The 13,413-nt window shown below is 39.4% G+C and overlaps 1 protein-coding gene across 1 annotated transcript in view; it reads right to left on the bottom strand.

Moving 5' to 3' along the window:
• dock1 (dedicator of cytokinesis 1) overlaps positions 1–13,413 on the bottom strand; it is a 592,086-nt gene that overhangs the window by 382,829 nt on the left and 195,844 nt on the right. Inside the window, exons 26-27 of the mRNA XM_087998957.1 lie at positions 12,942–13,069; positions 3,583–3,678 (exon numbers count right to left, since the gene is read on the bottom strand). Of these exons, the coding sequence (XP_087855083.1) occupies positions 3,583–3,678; positions 12,942–13,069 (224 nt within the window). The remainder of the gene's footprint in view (positions 1–3,582; positions 3,679–12,941; positions 13,070–13,413) is intronic.

Here is a 13,413-nt window from a genome sequence, read left to right as displayed (position 1 = left end):
AGGCAATCCAACCCATCAAGTCTGCTCTGCCGTTGAACTGCTAATTTGATAATCCTTGACTTCAATTTCCTGTCTTCTTCCCATAACCTTTGCTTTTATTACCGATGAACAAATAATCGGTCTATAGTTCATGATATAAATTATACAGCACTTTGCAGTAAAGAATTCCATAGATTCATGACCCTTGAAGAGAAGAAATTCCTCCTCATCTCTTCCTACGGTAGAAATTTTCCCAAATACTATCCATCTTTTTACCACATTGACATAACCTTAGAGATAAATGATATTATTTCATGTAAAAAAAAACACCCTAACTTAAAAGTAATCAGCAGAAAGCCAGTTGGAGGGGACTGAGAAACGCATGTATCAGCAAATAAGATTAAGGGACAATTTTCAAGAAATTAGTTCCTAGCTCTCAACAAAGATGTATCCCACTGAGAAAGGAGGATTCCAGGAAGGAGATAAGCCAACGATGGTTAACCATGGAGACTGAGGATGTCATCACATTGAAAGAAAGAATGTATAATGTGGCAAAGTTAGGGGTAACACAGAGGATTAGGAAAGTTTTAACATCAACAAAAGGTGACCCCAAAAAAAACAGATTATGATGAACTTTGAGTGCAAAATTGCACAGAAAATGAAGATGGACAGCAAAAGCTTCAATGGCTACTCTCTTCTTGTTTATGTAACTAAAGTGAACACAGGTATTTTAGAGAAAGAGGCTGGGTAATAATATCGCAGAACAAGGAAATGGTAGATGAATTAATACATTGCATCAGTCTTCACAGTAGAAGACATAAGTAGCAGTCTGAAAATACGAAATCATAAAGGGTCATAATGGGTGCATGCAATAAATACAATAAGTATCACATAAGAAAAATGCACTCAGAAAACTAAAGGGGATAATAGTTGATAACTCCCGATTCTGGAAAAGCTTCAAATGGCATGAAAACTTTGAATGCAAAACACATCTTCAAAAAGGGAAGGAGACAAAATAAAGTTAATTATAGGCCAGTTGTTTAATATCTTTGTGAAAATGTTAGAGTTCAGTATAAGCGATAAAGGATGTAATAGCAAAGCACTTATAATACCTAAAATAATCAAGCAGACTCAGTATCACTTTATAAACAAACACAGAGGTTGCTAGAGAGCCTTCAAGGATTGGCAACAGCTGCCAAGAGAAATATAGAGTTAAAGTTTTGAGGTTGGTCTGACTCTTCACACAAAGTTTGCAGATGGATATAGACAGGTTAAATGAGTGGGAAAAAGATGGTAAATAGAATATAATGTGGGGAAATGGAAGACTGGCACAAAGAATAGGGGAGTTGGACATTATTTTATTGGAGGAGGACTACAGAAACCTACAGCAGAGGGATAGGTGGGTCCAAATGTATAAATCACAAAAAGCTAGCATGTACATTCAACAGGAAATAGGGAAGGCAAATACAATACTGGCCTTTATTTCAAAGAGAATGGTGTATAAATATAGGCATATCTTGCTAAAACTATATTAGGCACTTGTTAGACCATATTCGAATACTGTGTACAGTTTTGGTACCCTGAACTAAGGAAAGATATGCTGGTATTAGGGGAGCCCACAGAAGGGTCACTAGATTGATTCCGAATATAGAGGGATTTTCTCAAGAGGAGAATTGAATAGTTGGCCTGTACACATTGGAGTTTACAAGATTAAGTTAATGTAAGAATTCATTGAACAAATGTGCTCCGGCAGGTCTTAGGATTTGGAGTGCATGAGTGCCTTTGCTTAATAGTGCCAAACCTTTTGGAAAGATAACAATGCATTACTCAAGTGTTGCAGCAACAACAGCACACTGATATGTGGGGAATGTATAACACAGCTTGTAGCATTAAGTAGTCTATGGTGCTAATGATACAAAAACAAATTGATTGAATGCGCTTTGCACCTCAGTTGATGGATCCCTCACTGGTCACTGAGTCTTGAAAGGCCTGAGACAGTTGACAATCAATGAGGGGCCATTCTCACGTTTTGCATTACCATCAATATCATCCATCTCCTTGGTCTCTCCGACTCAGGAACCATCAGGAAAACCCTGTGAGAGTGCTTCAGCTAAGGTGCGATCGTTGACCCCTTAGATTTAAACTGCAATCTTCAATCAAATATAAAATGAACTAATTGCAGAGTATGTATATATTGTAAATTGTATTAAACCTGCAACAAGAGGACGACTACAAAACCTTCACAATAATGCTGAACAAAACAGATAAAGGTATTAAATTAATGCAAGTTATTTCATTGCTTTCTAAAACAAAATGTCCAAATTTGAAAAACAAAATACCATTGAATTTGAATTCCAATATAAAAAACTAAATTAGTAAAGGAATAAGTTACATAGTCAATTATGTGGCAATAAAAATAACTGGTGATAAACAATGATGCACATATTAAAATGCCAAAAATCTTTAAACCGTCTTCATGTCAGAGGTATTACAACTCTCCACCCATAAATCTGCGCATTTCCACACTACCAAGACATAGTCCCAAGGGTAGAAAATGAAACAGTCATCCAACAAGAACAGACAGATCATGGTCACAGTTATACAAACCCTAATAAACTCTAACACATTTAAACGGCTCTTAAGATTGGTGAGGGATTTAAATGCACAGTGTAAAACTATATAACTATCTATCAATCCCCGATATGATGTTATGTCCTTCTTAATTAAATTTGTCATTTTCAGACAAAACAGTGTGGTAAGATTCTTCTTATTCCATTTCCCTCTGCGATAATGTATTCTGTTTCTGTAATAAAAGCTTGTGTTTTTGGATTTATTTAAAATTTCCTAAAAAAGCCCTAGATTGGGAATAACAATTTACCATATTGTAAAGTATGCGAACAATCTTTAATCGCAGTTGACTCCAATTACTTCCATTTCTTAACAATGTAATCTTTAATGAGACCATGAGAAATTATGTCCCTCTTTGAATACCAAATCTGATTTCGGTTAAGCGAATATATTTTAACGTGAAAATTTAACCGTTCAGACAGTTTGTGCAATTCCCTTTTTAACCTTCAAAAGAAGTTACATGAGATTATAAATGGTGTGATTTTAAACAAAATATAGCAGTATATGTAGTCTTTTAACAGAAACATGAGCTCACATTTGGCAAACAGTTTGAAGCATTTTGTTGAAATCTCAGAGATTATGGTTTAAGTAAATTATACAGAAATGGGACAGAAATTATTATAGATCTGACCACCTGTGGGCACAACCAACCTGGACATAGAGGGCACGTTTTTTTTTAAACTCTGTTTAAAATGCTAGACTGAAGACAATACACATAATAATGCAGTTATTCTTTAAATCTGAATAACTTCATCACTGAAATATTAGCCTTCATCTGTGTCAGTGTGAGGACTGAAAGATTGCATAAAATGCATGGTACTTTCCTACCCAAAGACAAGTCTATACAAAGGTATACATAAAATACTTACACTTTAACAAATTTAGATTAAGAGCTAACTATTTTACTCCCATAAATTAGTCAATTTAGCCATCAACTAAAGCCAGATCCAAACATTAATTTCCACAGAAACTTACAATTAGATCAGAATCACGTCCCATTGAGATGACTGTCCTGTTTACAGTTCTCAATAGCTTCTCCATAATGAGCTGGACATGTCGCTGAGTTGGTCCCTAGGATAGAAATAAATCAATGAAGAGTGTTACCAACAACAATGAATATCATTGAAATTCATTTACGTTGTGAAAATCATCAATTATAATTACCTTAAATGTAACAGAATGAGTAGTCAATGGTAAAAGCAAAGTTTGTAGAACAAAGTGCACCAGTTACTATTAATCATACATTAATGAACTAAATTACTACTTTCCAACTTTCACTGTTACAGTCAACAGCAAAGTCGTCAGTCATGTTAAGAGTCAAGCTAAAAATGTAACGTGCACCTTTTGGAAGTTATTCTGAAAGTACAATGCAAAGACTCAGAAGTGAGCTGAAAATGTGTTGCTGGAGAAGCGCAGCAGGTCAGGCAGCATCCAGGGAACAGGAGAATCGACGTTTCGGGCATAAGCCCTTCTTCAGGACAGCAATTAAACATGTAAAAATAAAAAAGAAACTATAGGCTGGTATGATTTGTTTTAATGGTTGAAAAATTATGACTGGAACAAAAGACATTGGAATCATCAATAAGCAGCTCTGTTCATGACCTTCTCTAATACAGGGAAGATCATTACTCAAACATCTCAAGGTGATTGTCAGAGAACACTCCCTTGATAAACTCCTGCGGTTTGCTCCAGTCTCTGGTGAATGAAAAACCACAATAATTTCCCTTGACATCAGGTATGATTGCAACTAAGGCATTATTATTAGCCTGCTATTTGAGCCATCTTGAAATAATAGTCACTAGCATAAAAGACCCAATGATAGAACAAATCAGACTTAACTTGCAAACTGAATTTGTCCTGAAGTTTATTAAAAACCTTTAAAATGTTCCCAAAAATATGGAGCACTTAGACTTCAGAAGACTGGGAATCATGTGTAGCTAGCAGGGCACAATATGCCTCATGCAAGGTGTACAACAGAATTCCACTGAGAATTCACCCAGCATTCAGTAAGTCAGCCCAAACAGTTCTACTAAACTAGAAGCAAATTTGAAAAAAAGACCATTTGACAGACATCAATCATATTCCCATTGTGCCTTGGCTCCAAACCATTGTGTGGACCAAGCAGGGCCTTGATAGTGTCATCACGTGATTAATACTAGAGAGGAGGGACAACATCTTATTAGAGATGGAAATGTGTTGCTGGAGAAGCGCAGCAGGTCAGGCAGCATCTAGGGAACAGGAGAATCGACGTTTCGGGCATTAGCCCTTCTTCAGGAATGAGGAAAGTTTGTCCAGCAGGCTAAGATAAAAGATAGGGAGGAGGGACTTGGGGGAGGGGTGTCGGAAATGTGATAGGTGGAAAAAGGTCAAGGTGAAGGTGATAGGACAGATTGGGGTGGGGGCGGAGAGGTCGGGAAGAAGATTGCAGGTTAGGGAGGCGGTGCTGAATTTGATGGATTTGACTGAGACAGGCTGGGGGGAGGGGAAATGAGGAAACTGGTGAAATCCAAGTTCATCCCTTGTGGTTGGAGGGTTCCTAGCCGGAAGATGAGGCGTTCTTCCTCCAACCGTCGTTTCGCTGTGGTCTGACGATGGAGGAGTCCAAAGATCTGCATATCCTTGGTGGAGTGGGAGGGGAAATTGAAATGTTGAGCTACAGGGTGGTTGGGTTGGTTGGTCCGGGTGTCCCAGAGGTGTTCTCTGAAACGCTCCGCAAGTAGGCGGCCTGTCTCCCCAATATAGAGGAGGCCACATCGGGCTCTGAAACGCTCCGCAAGTAGGCGGCCTTTCTCCCCAATATAGAGGACGCAAGTAGGCGGCCTGTCTCCCCAATATAACACCTCTGGGACACCCGGACCAACCAACCCAACCACCCTGGAGCTCAACATTTCAATTTCCCCTCCCACTCCACCAAGGATATGCAGGTCTTTGGACTCCTCCATCGTCAGACCACAGCGAAACGACGGTTGGAGGAAGAACACCTCATCTTCCGGCTAGGAACCCTCCAACCACAAGGGATGAACTCGGATTTCACCAGTTTCCTCATTTCCCCTCCCCCCAGCCTGTCTCAGTCAAATCCATCAAATTCAGCACCGCCTCCCTAACCTGCAATCTTCTTCCCGACATCTCCGCCCCCACCCCAATCTGTCCTATCACCCTCACCTTGACCTTTTTCCACCTATCACATTTCCGATGCCCCTCCCCCAAGTCCCTCCTCCCTATCTTTTATCTTAGCCTGCTGGACAAACTTTCCTCATTCCTGAAGAAGGGCTAATGCCCGAAACGTCGATTCTCCTGTTCCCTAGATGCTGCCTGACCTGCTGCGCTTCTCCAGCAACACATTTCCATCTCTGATCTCCAGCATCTGCAGACCTCATTTTCTCTTCAAAGACAACATCTTATTAATCAACAACAGAAGTCAGTAAGGTAATAGTGAACTGGCTACAGCACAGAGGAGACATCCCCAAACAAAAGAAAACACCCTGCTTAACACAAAAGTTTGACTGAGGGAGTGAAAAAGGACCAAGGGTTATATTTCTTCCCTACAAGTGCTTGGCCATAATTTCATCTGAAAAAGCCAGAAAATTCTCACCTTAATTTACTTCAAAGAACCAAGAGAATTCTTCAGACCTGCAACACTTTTCAACACCTATCATAAAAGGACTGGTTAAAATAAGTGACAGGTTTTACTTTACTCTGAGAGTATTCTAAGCATATGTTCCATCTTTTGAATCACCTTTGCTTTTGTGTGAATGTATGCCTATATTTCTAGGGACGCACTGTCCAATGCATTAATACCAGGAGTTGTGAAAATAAATGTTTTTTTTTTCTTCATTTAAACTTCTAAGAAAGGCTGTATCTGTTCTTGAACATCATGACATCAGCCAGAAAGGTTTAAAACAATTCTAAAAATATACCTTGCTACAGTCAGCCAACATGTGAGAAAGGTAGACATACATACTATCGCTAATTACACTAATACAAATGAAGCTAAAGACAGCCGTTTAAATTAACTACAAACCTCTTGTTGAAGGCTAATTCTTACAGTACCGACATGTGCTGTTAACTATGTAGACTAATTCAGATGACTGTTGTGACACATGACATTACATCATTGTGATGTTATTTTTACAATTATTTAAGTGAGCATAATAGCAAGCGCACTATCACAACAATATGCTTCTGACACAGCTGAACAATCAAGTCTGTCTGACATTTGGGAAGTACAGTACATGACATGTGACCTGAGAGATGCTCTAATCGTGACTGTTTTCAAATCTGATTCATGATAACTATAGAGGATCAATTCACGAAATCTCCCCAGCTGCCTCCTTCCAAAAGCACAGGAACACCTTGCAGAGTCACAGTGCACATTTCATACATTGGGAGGTGCCACAAATATGCACAGCAAATTCAAGAAAACATACAAGGAATAACACCTACCACTGCACATTTTCTTTTCACCACATAAAAATCTCTGACTCTGCAAACCACATAAACTAACAAAGTACTCCCCTCATATTTGGCTGCCTCGGAAATTTATCCCCATCAAACATCCAGTCCACATTATTTTCTGACCTTTGCCTCCAGCAAAGAAGAGGCAATGCTGTAGTAACAAAACCACTGGGTGTATAATCTAGCAGTCTAGGTTAATGTTTTGGAGACATGGGTTCAAATCCCACCACTGCACATTCTGAAGCTGGATTCCAATAAAACCTACTACAACGCAGAGTTCCCCTTAATAGCATCTGGGGAATAATGCAAATGATGGAACAGCTGTCCCACAAATTAATCAAGGAACAGCCTGATATCGTGTGTAAGATATTACTCAGAGTATGACTATGCACCTACAGCTCCGGATATGTCCTGTCCCACAGGAAGGGTAAACCCATTAGACATGGCAGAATGTGGTATGGCATAAGACCATGTGACATAAGAGCAGCATAGGCCATTCAACCATCAAGTCTGCACTGCCATTCAATGAGATCACAGCTGATCTGATAATTCTTAACTTCACTTTCCTGTCTTTTCCTGATAACCCTTGATTCCTTTACTGATTAAAAATCTGCCTACTTCAGCCTTCAATATACTCAACATCCTATTTCGACAGTCCTCGGTGGAAAAGAATTCCACAGATTCACTATCCTCAAGAGAAGAAATTCCTCCTTGTCTGTCGTAAATGAGAAACCTCTTATTCAGAGATCATGCTCTCTTGTCCTCAATTCTTCCACAAGAAGAAACAACCTTTTTGCATTTACCCTGTCAAGTCCCTCAGAATCTTGTATGTTTAATAAGGTCATCTCTCATTCTTCTTTATTCCAATAAATATAGATCCAATTTACTGAATCGCGCCTCAAAAAACAGACCCTCCGTTTCAGGTTGCCATATCTCCATATCAGCCAAGCGAGCCTTCTCTGGACTGCTTTCGATGCCAGTTTATCTTTCTTCAGATAAGGAGTCCAAAATTACACCCTTGCAGAGTTTTAGCAAAGTCTTGCTACTATATAAATTCACTGTGAAATTCTATTTGCCTTTCCTATTACCTATCAAAGTTAGATACTAGTTTCAATGATTTATGCACAAGGCTTCCCAAATCCTCCTATTCAGCAGTTTATTTCTGTGTTTAAGTAATATTCAGCTCCTCTATTCTTCCCACCAAAAAGTATAACCTCACATTTTTTCCAACTGACAAGTTTTTGTCCACTCGCTTACTCAGTCTTTACCCTCTTTGCAGACTTTGTTTATCCATACCACTTGTCTTCCCACCTACTTTTGTGTAGACCGCAAACATGCCTATAACGTATTCACTTTGTTCATAAATACTGAAAAGAAATGTGGTCCCAGCACTGATCTCTGTGGCACTCCACCAGTTCAGGTTGCCATCCTGAAAATGCCTCCCTATCCCAACTCTGACTTCCATTGGCCAACGAATCTTCTATCCATGCTGGTAAATTAACTTTAACACCTTGGAATCATATCTTGAGTAGCTTCATATGTGATATCTTATTAAAAAACCAATATGTTATAAGTACTGTTTCTCCATGATGCATGTTAACTCCTCAAAGAAATCTAGTCAATTTGTCTGCCATGATTTCCCCTTCATGAAGCTTAGCAGTCAGGAAGTTTTCATCCTGGGAGTCCTCAACATTGATTCGAGATCCAATGAACTCTCATAGCATCTGGTGAAAAATTGAACCAGATTCCTTCTGTTGATTACCACCAACTGTTCCCCCAACCTCAGTCTATAATCAGTGCTCCTTGATGTTGAACACAGAGTGCCGAGGATACAGAATGCCCACTGGTGAGGGGACTTCAGTGTCCGTCACCAAGACTGCCTTATTAACACCACTACTGAATGAACCGACTGAGTCCTAAAGGAACCAATTGATAGATAGGGTCCGTGGCAAGTAGGAGATCAACCATCAAGAAAAGAAAAAAATCTACTTGACTTCATCCCCACCAAACTGACCATAGATGATTCCAATCATGACATCAGTAAGAAGGTCCACTATACAGATCTTATAGAGATGTCCCACCTTCACACTAAGCACACCCATCAGAGTTGTGTGGCACTACCACTGTACAACATGGGATCAACTTTAAATGATCTACCAACACAACATTGGATATCCACGAGGCCCTATGGACCATCAGGAACAGCAGAAGTATATTCAAATACAACATGTAACCTTATGACATGGCACATCCCCACTCGAACACTATCAAGTTTGGACGAACACTAATCTAATTTTTGTTTTTCAGTTTGTGCAGATCTCCAATGTCCATGTAAAGTATTGACTTCCAAATCAGTAGTCAATGCACACATGCCAACCACGCCAAGCAGCATGCATGGACCCTCTGAGTTATCTCAGATTAGCTGCAGGAAATCAACCCAGGTTCAATGAAGAATCCAGGAAGACATACCAAAAGTAACCAGAGGCATACATAAAATTGAGATATCAACCTAGTGAAGTTACAACCCAAGACTACTTACATGGCAAACTGTGGAAGCAGTTTGCAATAGACAGGATTGAGCAATTGCAAAAGAAAAGTTCAGATCTAAGCTCTGCAATCAGACCACATCCCTATCATAAATGGTGACAGACAATTAAATGATCAACAGGGTGTGGAGCCACCACAAATATCTCAATCCTTAATGACAGGAAAGCCCAGCACTTCAGTGCAAAAGACAAGGCTGAATTATCTGCATCCATCTTTAGCCAGAGTGCCAAGTGGATGACCCACCTCGGCCTCCTCGAAAGGACACAGTTGCAAATCTTCAACCCATTTGACTCAGTCCACATGACATCAAGAAATAATTGAAGACAATGAAAACTGCATTGCTGTGGCATTAACAACATTCCAACAACAGAACTAGCCCTGGCCCTTACCAAGAGAACCAACACAATTGCAACAGTGGCACCTACCCAACTAGGTATGACGGGAATGTCAGAGGTTCTGTTCACAGAGTTGGATCTGAGGGAGCCAGACCAATGTCAAGTACTATGCACATATAAATAAAGGGTGACATGGTGAGGGGATATTAGCCTCTGTGGAGTTATTTCACTTACATTAATCTAGGCTTTATTAATAATGGCACAGAGTACAACAGCAAGGAGGTAATGCTGAACTTTCACTTCCACTTATACCAAGGAGGTATAAGTCATTGGAGTACAAAGAGACGTACAGCACAAAAACAGACTCTTTGGTCCAACTCGTCCATGTCAACCAGATATCCTAAATTAATCTAGGCTCTTTTGCCAACATTTGGCCCATTTTGCTCTATTCATAGACCCATCAGAGTGCCTTTTAAATAGTGTTACTGTTTAACTCCACCACAGGCTCCACCACTTCTTCTAGCAGCTCATTCCATACATACACCACCTTCTGGGTGAAACGGTTGCTCCTTAGGTCCCTTTCAAATCTTTCCCCTCTCACCTTAACCTACACCCTCTAGCTTTGCACTGCCCTAGCTCTGGACCTTGTCTATTCACCCCATTCATGCCCCTCATGATTTTATAAACTTCTATAAAGTCACTCCTCAGCCTCTGATGCTCCAGGGAAAATAGCCTCAGTCTATTCAGCCTCTCCCTATGGCTCAACCCTGCAAACCTGGCAACATCCTTGTAATCTTTTCTGATCCCTTTCAAGTTTCACAATATGCTTCATATAGCAGGGAGACCAGAATTGCACAAAGCATTCTAAAAGTGGCCTAACTAATGTCCTGTGTAGCCACAACATGACCTTCCAACTCCTAAACTTAATGCACTGAACAATAAAGGCAAGAATACCGAACGCCATCTTCACTATTCAGTCTTCCTGCAACTGTGCTTTCAAAAAACTATGAAGCTGGACTCCAAGGTCTCTTTTTCAGCAGCACACCCCAGGACATTACCATTAAGTGTATAAATTCTGCCCTGACTTGCCCTGTCAAAATGTAGCACCTCACCTTTATCTACATTAAACACCATCTTCCACTCTTTGGACCACTGGATCAAGGTCCCGTTGTACTTGGAAGTAACCTTCTTCAGTGTTCTCTGCACTTCCAATTTTGGTGTCATCTGCAAACTCACTAACCATACCTAACATCCAAATCATTTATATAATTAACAAAAAGCAATGGACCCAGTACCGATCCTTGTGGCACACAGCTGGTCACAGACATCCAATCTGAAAAGCAACGCTCCACCGTCACCCTCTGTCTCCTAACTTTGAGCCAATTTTTTTTTTACATTGTAAGGAGATCTGGGCACAATAGTAATAGGAAGGATATGAACACACTGGAGAGATTTACAAAAATGGCTCCAGGGATGATAAACTTCCGTTATGAGGACAGATGGGAGAGAGTCAGATTGATATCCTCTGAGAGAAAGCAGTTTGGAGAAGATCTGATAGAAGCTTTCAAAATCACAACAAACCCGGATACAGTAGACTGGGAAAAACTGTTCCCACTTGTAACAGAATCGTGAATAAGACAACACAGATTTCAAGTGATGTAGCATGATGTGAGAAAAAAATCTTTACACAGAATGAGCAGTTCAGGTCTGGACTGCACCATTCATAACTATGGTGGATGCAGGTTTATTTGAAGAATTTAACAGGGTACTAGATGATTATGGAGTGTGTAAAGTTATGGAGCAAACCAGGTGAATAGCATTAAGTGATGGTGCTTGCTTACAACTGATGCAGACACAATCAGCCAAATGGTCTCCTTCTGCACTGTTACAATACAGTGTGATTCTGTTTCAAACTCCACCACCTTCAATTAACAGCTAAAACCACCTCAACCACAGCCACAGAGTTTTGGTAAGCAAACAATGCTTGTGTCAGCTAGACACTGAAGTCCAGGTCATTGTTAATTCCTTCTTTGAGGAGTATGGGAAAACAGGTTTTTCACAAAACACCAGAAAATTTAATAAAAACCAAAAGAACTGTGGATGCTGTAAATCAGAAACAAAAACAGAAATTGCTGGAAAAGAACAGTTCTGAGGAATGGTCACTCAATCCGAAACATTAACACCGATTTCCTTCCACAGATGCTGCCAGACCTGTTGTGCTTTTCCAGCAATTTGTTTTTTGTGACCCAGAAAACAAAGGCTATCTTCTAACATGCTCCCTCAACACAACAACTTGCTCAACAGTCAAATATCCATCAATTTGTTGGAGATCTTGGATTGTGTTAGATCAAAATTGAAAAAACTCATGTGAAAAGGTACCGGACAATATGGGCAGAAATCAAGGATTGGAGAACATGCACAAGCAATTCATTTACCCATTCAAACACTAACTACCCTGCATGTAACAGTCTGCAGAGCACTGGACATGTCCAAACTCAAACTGAGTGGAAGTAGGCCATTCTTGATCCCAAAGGGACTGCCTAAGAATTAGTAGCAAGCAAAGTGACCAATGATTGCTTGAAGGAGAAGTCCAAGGAAAGTATCGAGCATGTTCCTGTGGTGCTATACGCTAATCAGTGGTGCTTTGACGTCCACGTGCTGTTGCAGGAAAAGCTTTGGGTTTTTGTTTGATAAAACTAATGCTTTAGAACTCCTTTCTGAGGAATGCAATTAATAAAGTTTGGCATGACAGATTTTGCATATGAAGAAAATAGGCAATTAAAATGGAGAAAAGCATTATGTAATGAGAACAAAGAAAACTGACAACTTCTGTCAATAATTATGGTAGTCAGACAATGTGCACAGACAGACAATAAGTCTAACAATATACAAAATAGAAATAAATTTAAATAGAAATACTGTATTTTATCATTTAAATATCCATACTGAAATGTCAAATGAAGAATTATAAGTGACAAACATGATAAAACTACGAACCACATCTTTTCTGTAGAGTACTTCCAAAATGTTGCTAAGTAGATGGCAGCATGCTTTCAATTCCTCTTGTTTCTCCAAATGATACTTTAGTTGTTCAGTCATCATTGGTAGAAGGATGTCTCTGCAGTCTAGACAGAGTGAGTGGCACCATTCAAAATAACACAAAACTCTTATTAGGTAAAACACAGAGCTTAATTTTTACCCAAAGAACATCCACAGTACAAATGTACTTGCGTCAATATAAAAATCATCCTTAATAAATAACTATATTTACATATATCAACTCTATGCAAATTCAAAATTTACATTCATTTAGAATTATAATAAAAGAAAAATGACCAGATAACTTTCTGGGACTATACAGAACCTGTAATCGTAATGTTGCAGTGTTGTCTTCATTTTTTAAAATTAATCCCATTCACGGAATGAGAGCATAACCAACATTTAATGTCATGCCAATTTGCTCTTTTAG

The sequence above is a fragment of the Chiloscyllium plagiosum genome, unplaced genomic scaffold (genome assembly GCF_037043375.1).
Source record: "Chiloscyllium plagiosum isolate Xiang-an unplaced genomic scaffold, Cpla_swu_hap1 HiC_scaffold_22, whole genome shotgun sequence".
Classification (NCBI taxonomy): Eukaryota; Metazoa; Chordata; class Chondrichthyes; order Orectolobiformes; family Hemiscylliidae; genus Chiloscyllium; species Chiloscyllium plagiosum.
Note: the sequence above shows the minus strand (reverse complement) of the source record. Positions and strands in the feature narration are given on the sequence as shown.